Here is a 13993-nt window from a genome sequence, read left to right on the forward strand (position 1 = left end):
GTGGGAACCCCTCATAATGGGCACAGCGGGTGTACAGACCCGGGAACTCAGCACAGGGATGGTGAGAACCCCTCATAATGGGCACAGCGGGGGTACAGACCCGGGAACTCAGCACAGGGATGGTGAGAACCCCTCATAATGGGCACAGCGGGGGTACAGACCCGGGAACTCAGCACAGGGATGGTGGGAACCCCTCATAATGGGCACAGCGGGTGTACAGACCCGGGAACTCAGCACAGGAATGGTGGGAACTCAGCACAAGGGATGGTGGGAACCCCTCATAATGGGCACAGCGGGGGTACAGACCCGGGAACTCAGCACAGGGATGGTGGGAACCCCTCATAATGGGCACAGCGGGTGTACAGACCCGGGAACTCAGCACAGGAATGGTGGGAACTCAGCACAAGGGATGGTGGGAACCCCTCATAATGGGCACAGCGGGTGTACAGACCCGGGAACTCAGCACAAGGGATGGTGGGAACTCAGCACAGGGATGGTGGGAACCCCTCATAATGGGCACAGCGGGTATTTTGGGTTTAATCTTTGTAGAAATTCTCAGGGATTCTGTTATAAATCAGATCTTCACCTATTCAGATATTTTCCTGGTATTTCCGCAGTAGGGGGCGCTGTTGTCACACACAGGGATGGGGTGGCCGGGCCTACGAAGACTTCCGACATCTACACCTGTGTGGGACACCCAAAGATGGGGGAGGGGATTACCAGGAGGAACCTAGAACCCAGGGAGTGGGGGAGGGGCACATACAGGAAGACAACAAACTGAACACCAGATAATTATATATTTATTTTACTGTCCAAACTAATTCCATGTGAGAAAAGACGCCATTTCTGACTCCTCCCACAGTGGGAGGGTCCTCTTGGAAAGGGAGGTGAACTCTCTTGCTCCTCCCACAGTGGGAGGGTCCTCTTGGAAAGGGAGGTGAACTCTCTTGCTCCTCCCACAGTGGGAGGGTCCTCTTGGAAAGGGAGGTGAACTCTCTTGCTCCTCCCACAGTGGGGTGGGACGTCCTCCAGAATATCGGGAACGTTCTCCAATGATGGCGGAATAGTCTTTGGATGGAACATTTCCCAGAATCCCTCAGCAAGTTCTCTCATTGGTTCCCGTCACACTTCTATACAGAGCGGGGGATGGTGGCTGCACCACATAACAGTCCATAGGAAGCCCATCCCCCGCACGGCCCCCTCTAGGTGAAATAATGCGGTTTCTTCACATTGATGCCGTATTCCGCCAACGCCGGGCTCAGGTCCTCCATGGTGAGCGTGTACTTCTTATCCTGCAGGGGGAGACAGGGAGTATTATACAGTATTCACTACTATGCCCCGCCCACCAGGGGGGGGGGGGATGCTCATAATGCCCAGCCTCCAACATATATAACAGAGATAAATACCCCGACCCCAAAAGAGGACCACCACCACCGCCGAGTAATGCCCCTCCCACCCCCAAAGAGGACCACCACCGCCGAGTAATGCCCCTCCCACCCCCAAAGAGGACCACCACCGCCGAGTAATGCCCCTCCCACCCCCAAAGAGGACCACCACCGCCGAGTAATGCCCCTCCCACCCCCAAAGAGGACCACCACCGCCGAGTAATGCCCCTCCCACCCCCAAAGAGGACCACCACCGCCGAGTAATGCCCCTCCCACCCCCAAAGAGGACCACCACCGCCGAGTAATGCCCCTCCCACCCCCAAAGAGGACCACTGAGTAATGCCCGTCCCCCCAAAGAGGACCACCGAGTAATGCCCGTCCCCCCAAAGAGGACCACCGAGTAATGCCCGTCCCCCCAAAGAGGACCACCGAGTAATGCCCGTCCCCCCAAAGAGGACCACCGAGTAATGCCCCACCCCCCAAAGAGGACCACCGAGTAATGCCCCACCCCCCAAAGAGGACCACCGAGTAATGCCCCACCCCCCAAAGAGGACCACCGAGTAATGCCCCACCCCCCAAAGAGGACCACCGAGTAATGCCCCACCCCCCAAAGAGGACCACCGAGTAATGCCCCGCCCGGAGGAGGGATCCCTTGTTAGTGATCCTGCCATGGAGGCCCCTCCTCCTGTGATGTAGAGGACGGATCCCTCTGCTGTATTCTATATACTCTTTGTATCCATGTAAAGACCGGGCCGGCTTCTACCATGCTGGACCAATGAACAGCTTTTATTTCGGTTACTAAAGACTTCCTGTTTGGATGGTCACACGGGGACACGCCCACTGGGCAGAACTTCTAGAAGGTCGGTTATTGCCGATTATTTCCCAAAATGTCCAACAAAATCACTTGGAGGAACGACAACAAACTGAATGTCGGAGGAGGAGGGGGAAGTCAACAATGCCCATGTAGTAAAGTATCCCTACTGTGAAGCACGGCGGTGGATCTCTGCTTTCTGGAGTTATGAGAATTCAGTGACAACCAATGGTAGAGGAGCGCAGATTAGAATATCTGTAGTCACCCGCACAACGATCCCAGAGGGCCAGGTCACCCTTCAGTGTACCAAGACATTTTGGACAATTTCATGCTCCCAACTTTGTGGGAGGAGTTTGGGGACGGCCCCTTCCTGTTCCAACATGACTGCCCCCCAGAGCACAAAGCAAGGTCCATAGAGACATGGATGGGGGAGTTTGGAGTGGAGGTACTTTTTATTTATTTCAGGTACTTCTATAGCGCCGTCAATTTACTCAGCGCTTTACATATACATTGTACATTCACATCGGTCCCGACCCTCAAGGAGTTTACAATCTAAGGTCCCCATTCATATACTAGGGACAAATTAGACAGGATCCAATTAACCTCCCTGCATGTCTTTGGATTGTGGGAGGAAACCGGAGTACCCGGAGGAAACCAACACAGGGAGAACATGCAGACTCCAGGCAGGTGGTGTCCTGGTTGGGATTTGAACCAGCGACCCTTCTTATGGCTTAGTGAAAGTGCTAACCACTACACCACTGTGACTGGCCTGCACAGAGTCCTGATCTCAACCCCATAGAACACCTTTGCGATGAATTAAAATGGAGACTATAAGGCAGGCCTTCTCATCCAACATCAGTAACTGACCTCACAAATGCTCTTCTGGAAGAACGGTGAAACATTTCCATAGACACCCTCCTAAACCTTGTGGACGGCCTTCCCAGAAGAGGAGCTGTTAGGGCCCTTTCACACTGGGGCGGTTTTCAGGCGTTACAGCGCTAAAAATAGCGCCTGTAAAAAGCGGCGCGTTTCACACTGGAGCGGTGCGCTGGCAGGAGGGTGAAAAAAAAAGTCCTGCTAGCCGCATCTTTGGAGCCGTGTACTCACCACTCCTACCCATTGAAATCCATGGGACAGCGCGGCTATACCGCCGGCAAAGTGGCGCTTTTAACCCTTTTTCGGCCGTTAGCGGGGGTTAAAACCACCCCGCTAGTGCCGGCAGACCAACGGTAACGCGCCGCTAAAATTAGTGGCGCTTTACCGCCGACGGTTGCACCGCCCCAGTGTGAAAGGGGCCTTATAGGTAGAGGGTGACTGATCTGGGCGTTTCTCTGGTCGATATTTGATGGCGATTTTTTTTTTTCTTCCCCTTCATCTCATAAAATCTAACAGACCCCTCCCCCCCCCCAGGCCAATTTTATCATTTGTGTATTTCCCCCCAAAAAAAAATTGCGTTTGAAAGTCCTCTAAACAAATATGAAATACTGCGACAACCGCCATTTTATTCCCCGAGGTCTCTGATAAAAACATATCATTTTTGGGGGTTCCGGGGGGGGGGGGGAGATTTGTTCTCCACCGGAGGTCAGTCCAGAGAGGAGTTTTTGGATCTCTTTGCTCTTTTCCTGCCCAGAGAGGAGACGAGTCTCTTCACAAGTCTTCAGGAAACTTCCATTACAGGAATCATTTGGACGTCGCGCTGAAGATACAAACATCGTCCTCCACTTATATCTGCAGAGGGCCGACCCCACATTCCACCCCCCCGGACCAAGACTGGGGGGTCATTAAAGGTCATGTGAGTGTAAAGGCAGGTGTCCCAATACTTTTGGTGATGGTGTATATACACCCCCCAGGAAGTGATGTCGGTGGGTGGGGGTGGGGTTGGGGGCGGTACTCACCTTGCTCTTGTTGCGGGAGCTCCCGGACGCCGTCCCCTTCATCTTGCAGTGCTGCAGAGCGTCGTTTGCGATGTCAGAGATGAACTTCTGAGCAGCCAATGAAATCAGCCGAATGCTGGAGAGAGAGAACAGCACAATGTATGAGAGACCGCCCCACCGACTGGAGGTCCTCCCCCCCCCCACCCAACCCCGACCCAACCCAACCCAGGGAACACCCGGAACCGAGGAGGTCCTCCCCCCCCCCACCCAACCCAGGGAACACCCAGAACCGAGGAGGTCCTCCCCCCCCCCACCCAACCCAGGGAACACCCAGAACCGAGGAGGTCCTCCCCCCCCCCCACCCCCCCCACCCAACCCAGGGAACACCCAGAACCGAGGAGGTCCTCCCCCCCCCCACCCAACCCCGACCCAACCCAACCCAGGGAACACCCGGAACCGAGGAGGTCCTCCCCCCCCCCACCCAACCCAGGGAACACCCAGAACCGAGGAGGTCCTCCCCCCCCCCACCCAACCCAGGGAACACCCAGAACCGAGGAGGTCCTCCCCCCCCCCACCCAACCCAGGGAACACCCAGAACCGAGGAGGTCCTCCCCCTCCCCCACCCAACCCAGGGAACACCCAGAACCGAGGAGGTCCTCCTCCCGACCCAACCCAGGGAACACCCGGAACCGAGGAGGTCCTCCCCCCCCCAACCCAACCCAGGGAACACCCAGAACCGAGGAGGTCCTCCCCCCCCCCCCCAACCCAACCCAGGGAACACCCGGAACCGAGGAGGTCCTCCCCCCCCCCCCAACCCAACCCAGGGAACACCCAGAACCGAGGAGGTCCTCCCCCCCCCCACCCAACCCCAACCCAACCCAGGGAACACCCGGAACCGAGGAGGTCCTCCCCCCCCCCACCCAACCCAGGGAACACCCAGAACCGAGGAGGTCCTCCCCCCCCCCCCCCACCCCCCCCCACCCAACCCAGGGAACACCCAGAACCGAGGAGGTCCTCCCCCTCCCCCACCCAACCCAGGGAACACCCAGAACCGAGGAGGTCCTCCCCCCCCCCCACCCAACCCAGGGAACACCCAGAACCGAGGAGGTCCTCCCCCTCCCCCACCCAACCCAGGGAACACCCAGAACCGAGGAGGTCCTCCTCCCGACCCAACCCAGGGAACACCCGGAACCGAGGAGGTCCTCCCCCCCCCAACCCAACCCAGGGAACACCCAGAACCGAGGAGGTCCTCCCCCCCCCCCCAACCCAACCCAGGGAACACCCGGAACCGAGGAGGTCCTCCCCCCCCCCCCCCAACCCAACCCAGGGAACACCCAGAACCGAGGAGGTCCTCCCCCCCCCCCAAACCCAACCCAGGGAACACCCAGAACCGAGGAGGTCCTCCCCCCCCCAACCCAGGGAACACCCGGAACCGAGGAGGTCCTCCCCCCCCCCCCACCCCAACCCAGGGAACACCCAGAACCGAGGAGGTCCTCCCCCCCCCCCCCACCCAACCCAGGGAACACCCAGAACCGAGGAGGTCCTCCCCCCCCCCCCCCCACCCAACCCCGACCCAACCCAGGGAACACCCGGAACCGAGGAGGTCCTCCCCCCCCCCCACCCAACCCAGGGAACACCCAGAACCGAGGAGGTCCTCCCCCCCCCCCCCCACCCAACCCCGACCCAACCCAGGGAACACCCGGAACCGAGGAGGTCCTCCCCCCCCCCCACCCAACCCAGGGAACACCCAGAACCGAGGAGGTCCTCCTCCCGACCCAACCCAGGGAACACCCAGAACCGAGGAGGTCCTCCCCCCCCCCCAACCCAACCCAGGGAACACCCAGAACCGAGGAGGTCCTCCCCCCCCCCCAACCCAACCCAGGGAACACCCGGAACCGAGGAGGTCCTCCCCCCCCCCCCACCCCAACCCAGGGAACACCCAGAACCGAGGAGGTCCTCCCCCCCCCCCACCCAACCCAGGGAACACCCAGAACCGAGGAGGTCCTCCCCCCCCCCCCCCACCCAACCCCGACCCAACCCAGGGAACACCCGGAACCGAGGAGGTCCTCCCCCCCCCCCACCCAACCCAGGGAACACCCAGAACCGAGGAGGTCCTCCCCCCCCCCCACCCAACCCCGACCCAACCCAGGGAACACCCGGAACCGAGGAGGTCCTCCCCCTCCCCCACCCAACCCAGGGAACACCCAGAACCGAGGAGGTCCTCCTCCCGACCCAACCCAGGGAACACCCGGAACCGAGGAGGTCCTCCCCCCCCCCCAACCCAACCCAACCCAGGGAACACCCGGAACCGAGGAGGTCCTCCCCCCCCCCCCCAACCCAACCCAGGGAACACCCAGAACCGAGGAGGTCCTCCCCCCCCCCCCCAAACCCAACCCAGGGAACACCCAGAACCGAGGAGGTCCTCCCCCCCCCAACCCAACCCAGGGAACACCCGGAACCGAGGAGGTCCTCCCCCCCCCCCCCCCCACCCCAACCCAGGGAACACCCAGAACCGAGGAGGTCCTCCCCCCCCCCCCCACCCAACCCAGGGAACACCCAGAACCGAGGAGGTCCTCCCCCCCCCCCCCACCCCGACCCAACCCAGGGAACACCCGGAACCGAGGAGGTCCTCCCCCCCCCACCCAACCCAGGGAACACCCAGAACCGAGGAGGTCCTCCTCCCGACCCAACCCAGGGAACACCCGGAACCGAGGAGGTCCTCCCCCCCCCCAACCCAACCCAGGGAACACCCAGAACCGAGGAGGTCCTCCCCCCCCCCCCCCCAACCCAACCCAGGGAACACCCGGAACCGAGGAGGTCCTCCCCCCCCCCCCAACCCAACCCAGGGAACACCCAGAACCGAGGAGGTCCTCCCCCCCCCCCCACCCAACCCCGACCCAACCCAGGGAACACCCGGAACCGAGGAGGTCCTCCCCCCCCCCACCCAACCCAGGGAACACCCAGAACCGAGGAGGTCCTCCTCCCGACCCAACCCAGGGAACACCCGGAACCGAGGAGGTCCTCCCCCCCCCCCAACCCAACCCAGGGAACACCCAGAACAGAGGAGGTCCTCCCCCCCCCCCCAACCCAACCCAGGGAACACCCGGAACCGAGGAGGTCCTCCCCCCCCCCCCCCAACCCAGGGAACACCCGGAACCGAGGAGGTCCTCCCCCCCCCCCAACCCAACCCAGGGAACACCCAGAACAGAGGAGGTCCTCCCCCCCCCCCCAACCCAACCCAGGGAACACCCGAAACCGAGGAGGTCCTCCCCCCCCCCCAACCCAGGGAACACCCGGAACCGAGGAGGTCCTCCCCCCCCCCAACCCAACCCAGGGAACACCCAGAACCGAGGAGGTCCTCCCCCCCCCCCAACCCAACCCAGGGAACACCCAGAACCGAGGAGGTCCTCCCCCCCCCCCCAACCCAGGGAACACCCGGAACCGAGGAGGTCCTCCCCCCCCCCCAACCCAACCCAGGGAACACCCAGAACCGAGGAGGTCCTCCCCCCCCCCAAACCCAACCCAGGGAACACCCGGAACCGAGGAGGTCCTCCCCCCCCCCAACCCAACCCAACCCAGGGAACACCCGGAACCGAGGAGGTCCTCCCCCCCCCCAACCCAACCCAGGGAACACCCGGAACCGAGGAGGTCCTCCCCCCCCCCCCAACCCAGGGAACACCCAGAACCGAGGAGGTCCTCCCCCCCCCCCCCCAACCCAACCCAGGGAACACCCGGAACCGAGGAGGTCCTCCCCCCCCCCCCCAACCCAACCCAGGGAACACCCAGAACCGAGGAGGTCCTCCCCCCCCCAACCCAACCCAGGGAACACCCGGAACCGAGGAGGTCCTCCCCCCCCCCCCACCCCAACCCAGGGAACACCCAGAACCGAGGAGGTCCTCCCCCCCCCAACCCAACCCAGGGAACACCCGGAACCGAGGAGGTCCTCCCCCCCCCCCCCAACCCAACCCAGGGAACACCCAGAACCGAGGAGGTCCTCCCCCCCCCCCCAACCCAACCCAGGGAACCGAGGAGGTCCTCCCCCCCCCCCCACCCCAACCCAGGGAACACCCAGAACCGAGGAGGTCCCCCCCCCCCCCCCACCCAACCCAGGGAACACCCAGAACCGAGGAGGTCCTCCCCCCCCCCCCACCCAACCCCGACCCAACCCAGGGAACACCCGGAACCGAGGAGGTCCTCCCCCCCCCCACCCAACCCAGGGAACACCCAGAACCGAGGAGGTCCTCCTCCCGACCCAACCCAGGGAACACCCAGAACCGAGGAGGTCCTCCCCCCCCCCAAACCCAACCCAGGGAACACCCGGAACCGAGGAGGTCCTCCCCCCCCCCAACCCAACCCAACCCAGGGAACACCCGGAACCGAGGAGGTCCTCCCCCCCCCCAACCCAACCCAGGGAACACCCAGAACCGAGGAGGTCCTCCCCCCCCCCCCCCCCAACCCAACCCAGGGAACACCCGGAACCGAGGAGGTCCTCCCCCCCCCCAAACCCAACCCAGGGAACACCCAGAACCGAGGAGGTCCTCCCCCCCCCCCCACCCAACCCCGACCCAACCCAGGGAACACCCGGAACCGAGGAGGTCCTCCCCCCCCCCACCCAACCCAGGGAACACCCAGAACCGAGGAGGTCCTCCTCCCGACCCAACCCAGGGAACACCCGGAACCGAGGAGGTCCTCCCCCCCCCCCAACCCAACCCAACCCAGGGAACACCCAGAACCGAGGAGGTCCTCCCCCCCCCCCCCAACCCAACCCAGGGAACACCCGGAACCGAGGAGGTCCTCCCCCCCCCCCAACCCAGGGAACACCCGGAACCGAGGAGGTCCTCCCCCCCCCCCAACCCAACCCAGGGAACACCCAGAACCGAGGAGGTCCTCCCCCCCCCCCAACCCAACCCAGGGAACACCCAGAACCGAGGAGGTCCTCCCCCCCCCCCCCAACCCAGGGAACACCCGGAACCGAGGAGGTCCTCCCCCCCCCCAACCCAACCCAGGGAACACCCAGAACCGAGGAGGTCCTCCCCCCCCCCAAACCCAACCCAGGGAACACCCGGAACCGAGGAGGTCCTCCCCCCCCCCCCAACCCAACCCAGGGAACACCCAGAACCGAGGAGGTCCTCCCCCCCCCCCCAACCCAACCCAGGGAACACCCGGAACCGAGGAGGTCCTCCCCCCCCCCCCCAACCCAGGGAACACCCGGAACCGAGGAGGTCCTCCCCCCCCCCCAACCCAGGGAACACCCAGAACCGAGGAGGTCCTCCCCCCCCCCCAACCCAGGGAACACCCGGAACCGAGGAGGTCCTCCCCCCCCCCCCAACCCAACCCAGGGAACACCCGGAACCGAGGAGGTCCTCCCCCCCCCCCAACCCAACCCAGGGAACACCCAGAACCGAGGAGGTCCTCCCCCCCCCCAAACCCAACCCAGGGAACACCCGGAACCGAGGAGGTCCTCCCCCCCAACCCAACCCAGGGAACACCCGGAACCGAGGAGGTCCTCATCTCCGACACAGAGAACACCCGGACCTGAGGGCAGTGGGGAGTCTAATTGATCGGCACGACAGCCAGAGGAGCATCTTCAGGAGGAAGGTTCAGCACATTGATGACATCACAGACATATCCGGATACTCACATGCGAGGGTCGGAGGCCTCAAATCCCGCCCGGTTCAGATAATACCCGGTCACTGCGTCCGGGATCTGTGCAGAGAGAAAACAAGGAAGACGGAACGTATAATCAGGAACATATCGGAGGAGGAGGAGACTACAGAGACCTTCCACCAATCAGATCACACAGGAGGCCGTCCTCCAATACAAGTCAGGAAGGTGAGAATATCCCTGAAAACCGATGACATCACCGGCATGAAAAGTTGAAAAACCCGCCCCCACACACACACACAGCGCCTCGCCCCATGCCAACCCGCCCCGCCCCATGCCAACCCGCCCACACAGCGCCTCGCCCCACGACAACCCGCCCACACACAGCGCCTCGCCCCACGACAACCCGCCCACACACAGCGCCTCGCCCCATGTCAACCCGCCCACACACAGCGCCTCGCCCCATGTCAACCCGCCCACACACAGCGCCTCGCCCCATGTCAACCCGCCCACACACATAGCGCCTCGCCCCACGCCAACCCGCCCACACACATAGCGCCTCGCCCCACGCCAACCCGCCCACACACACAGCGCCTCGCCCCACGCCAACCCGCCCACACACACAGCGCCTCGCCCCACGCCAACCCGCCACACACACAGCGCCTCGCCCCACGCCAACCCGCCCCACACACACACACACAGCGCCTCGCCCCACGACAACCCGCCCACACACACACACACACACAGCGCCTCGCCCCACGACAACCCGCCCACACACACACAGCGCCTCGCCCCACGCCAACCCGCCCACACAGCGCCTCGCCCCACGCCAACCCGCCCACACACATACACAGCGCCTCGCCCCACGCCAACCCACCACACACATACACAGCGCCTCGCCCCACGCCAACCCGCCACACAGCGCCTCGCCCCACGCCAACCCGCCCCACACACACAGCGCCTCGCCCCACGCCAACCCGCCCCACACACACAGCGCCTCGCCCCACGCCAACCCGCCCACACACACAGCGCCTCGCCCCACGCCAACCCGCCCACACACACAGCGCCTCGCCCCACGCCAACCCGCCCACACACACAGCGCCTCGCCCCACGCCAACCCGCCCACACACACAGCGCCTCGCCCCACGCCAACCCGCCCACACACACAGCGCCTCGCCCCACGCCAACCCGCCACACACACAGCGCCTCGCCCCACGCCAACCCGCCCCACACACACACACACAGCGCCTCGCCCCACGACAACCCGCCCACACACACACACACACACAGCGCCTCGCCCCACGACAACCCGCCCACACACACACAGCGCCTCGCCCCACGCCAACCCGCCCACACAGCGCCTCGCCCCACGCCAACCCGCCCACACACATACACAGCGCCTCGCCCCACGCCAACCCACCACACACATACACAGCGCCTCGCCCCACGCCAACCCGCCACACAGCGCCTCGCCCCACGCCAACCCGCCCCACACAGCGCCTCGCCCCACGCCAACCCGCCCCACACACACAGCGCCTCGCCCCACGCCAACCCGCCCACACACACAGCGCCTCGCCCCACGCCAACCCGCCCACACACACAGCGCCTCGCCCCACGCCAACCCGCCCACACACACAGCGCCTCGCCCCACGCCAACCCGCCCACACAGCGCCTCGCCCCACGCCAACCCGCCCACACACATACACAGCGCCTCGCCCCACGCCAACCCGCCACACACATACACAGCGCCTCGCCCCACACCAACCCGCCCACACACAGCGCCTCGCTAACCCGCCCCATGCTGACCGTCCACCAGCAGGGGGCGGTATACTTACAGTGGGTGTGTAATCTTCCAGCTGCATCAGGAAGTCCACCAGAGGAGTGCTGGAGATGATGGGCTTTATGTCCCCATTGGTCACCCCGGGGGGGAGGTACACGCCATTGGAGAGGGAGGAGCTCTCAGGAGGGGCGGCAGCAGAAACCGGAACTGAGGAGAGAAAAAAATAGTTCAATCAAAATCTTTATATAGGGGGGAGGGGAGACACCCCCAATACAGTCAGCTGGCGTCCAATGAAGGGACAGATCTATCCAGGAGCGGGGCAATACCCCCCTCCCCCCCTACTATGTGTCTATTAGGGGCAAATAATGACAACTGCTTACCACAATACACACATTGGAGGAGAACTACAAATCCCATCATCCCCCCTGGAATGTCTGATGGGACTTGTAGTCCTACAACAAGCGGGGGATGGGCACCCCACAGATCACCGGGGGCGGGGCTCTGTGATCTCACCTCATACATGGAGGGAACCCCCAACCCTCCCCCACAGAGGGAACCCCCAACCCCTATACACAAGACAATATATATATCTGGTGGGGGGAGGGGAAGACCCCCCTCCCGCTCCTCACACTCACCGCCGGCTCTCCTCTCCCCCGCTCCGATCCCCGGCGCCGGTTTGGGTATACTGGCCGGACTGGGTTTGTTCTCCAGGGCGAGGACGATGTTGTTGGTTCCGGACTGTGCCGGAGCTCCGGAGAGCGGAGATTCCTGAACCGACTCCGAGCCGCTCATCTTCACACCACCCACTTCCGCTCTCACCCGGAAGTGCGACTCCATAACGCTCCGCCCCTTCCGCCAGCAGGCCCGCCTTACCTATACTTCCGCCCACAGACGGGTCCACGCCCACCCGAGACTCCGCCCACTCAGAACGTATGGAGACCTACAGCTAATCCCACCCGAGACCCCGCCCACGGGCAGCCATATTGGGGAGGGCAAGGTCCGTCCTACGTGTCCGCCATATTGGGAGGGGCGTAGAAAGTGATGAATGGCCTCTACAGACAATATTGATGAATTGGAAGTTTTGATATTTATTTCCCTTTCATGTATTGTGGAGGATCAATCAATATATTGGAGCGCTTTATTTCTATTGATTTGTGGGCGGGGTTTGATCTTTGCAGTGTTTGAAACTCCTGGTGTTTGACCCTCGTGGTGTTTGACCCTCGCGACCTTTGACTCTCACGGTGTTTGACCCTCTTGGTGTTTGACTCTCGCAGTGTTTGAACCCCGTGGGGTTTGAAACTCCTGGTGTATGATCCTCGCAGTGTTTGACTCTCGCAATGTTTGACCCTCGTGCTGTTTGATCCCTGCGGTGTTTGACCCTCGTGGTGTTTGACCCTCGTGGTGTTTGATCCTCATGGTGTTTGACCCTCTTGGTGTTTGACTCTCACGGTGTTTGATCCCCATGGTGTTTGATCCCAGTGGGGTTTGACCCTCGTGGTGTTTGATTCTCGTGGTGTTTGACCCTACTAGTGTTTGACCCTCCTGGTGTTTGATCCCCGTGGGGTTTGACCCTCGTGCTGTTTGATCCTCGTGGTGTTTGATCCTCGTGGTGTTTGACCCTCGTGGTGTTTGACCCTCGTGGTGTTTGACCCTCGTGGTGTTTGAAACTCCTGGTGTTTGATCCTCGCGGTGTTTGATCCTCGCGACCTTTGACTCTCGCGTTGTTTGACCCTCACGGTGTTTGAAACTCCTGGTGTTTGACCCTCGTGGTGTTTGACCCTCCTGGTGTTTGACCCTCTTGGTGTTTGATCCTCGTGGTGTTTGACCCTCGTGACCTTTGACTCTCACGGTGTTTGACCCTCTTGGTGTTTGACTCTCGCAGTGTTTGATCCCAGTGGGGTTTGACCCTCGTGGTGTTTGATCCTCGCGGTGTTTGACCCTCGTGGTGTTTGACCCTCGTGGTGTTTGATCCTTGTGGTGTTTGACCCTCGCAACCTTTGACTCTCGCGGTGTTTGACCCTCACGATGTTTGACTCTCCTGGTGTTTGATCCCCGTGGGGTTTGACCCTCGTGCCGTTTGATCCTCGTGCTGTTTGACTCTCGCGGTGTTTGACCCTCGTGGTGTTTGACCCTCCTGGTGTTTGACCCTCCTGGTGTTTGACCCTCGCGCTGTTTGATCCTCCTCGCGTTTGACCCTAACAGTGTTTGACCCCCATGGTGTTTGAACCACGTGGGGTTTGAAACTCCTGGTGTATGATCCTCGCAATGTTTGACCCTCCTGGTGTTTGATCCCCGTGGGGTTCAACCCTCGTGCTGTTTGATCCCTGCAGTGTTTGACCCTCGTGCTGTTTGATCCCTGCGGTGTTTGACCCTCGTGCTGTTTGATCCCTGCGGTGTTTGACCCTCGTGCTGTTTGATCCTCATGGTGTTTGACCCTCCTGGTGTTTGACCCTCCTGGTGTTTGACTCTCACGGTGTTTGATCCCAGTGGGGTTTGACCCTCGTGGTGTTTGACCCTACTAGTGTTTGACCCTCCTGGT

The 13993-nt window shown here is 62.4% G+C and overlaps 1 protein-coding gene across 1 annotated transcript; it reads right to left on the reverse strand.

Annotated features, from left to right (window-relative positions):
- Window positions 1-778: 778 nt before the first annotated feature.
- Window positions 779-12306, reverse strand: LOC143958497 (transcription initiation factor TFIID subunit 10-like). The gene is made up of 5 exons (XM_077467821.1): window positions 12090-12306; window positions 11510-11661; window positions 9712-9776; window positions 4092-4206; window positions 779-1292 (listed from the first exon to the last, which is right to left on the reverse strand). The coding sequence occupies exons 1-5, from the start codon at window positions 12289-12291 to the stop codon at window positions 1203-1205; spliced, it is 624 nt and encodes a 207-aa protein (XP_077323947.1). The 5' UTR covers window positions 12292-12306; the 3' UTR covers window positions 779-1202.
- Window positions 12307-13993: the final 1687 nt, after the last annotated feature.

Source organism: Lithobates pipiens, unplaced genomic scaffold (assembly GCF_037356315.1).
Source record: "Lithobates pipiens isolate NorthernLeopardFrog02 unplaced genomic scaffold, aLitPip1_a1.2 Scaffold_106, whole genome shotgun sequence".
Taxonomy (NCBI): domain Eukaryota; kingdom Metazoa; phylum Chordata; class Amphibia; order Anura; family Ranidae; genus Lithobates; species Lithobates pipiens.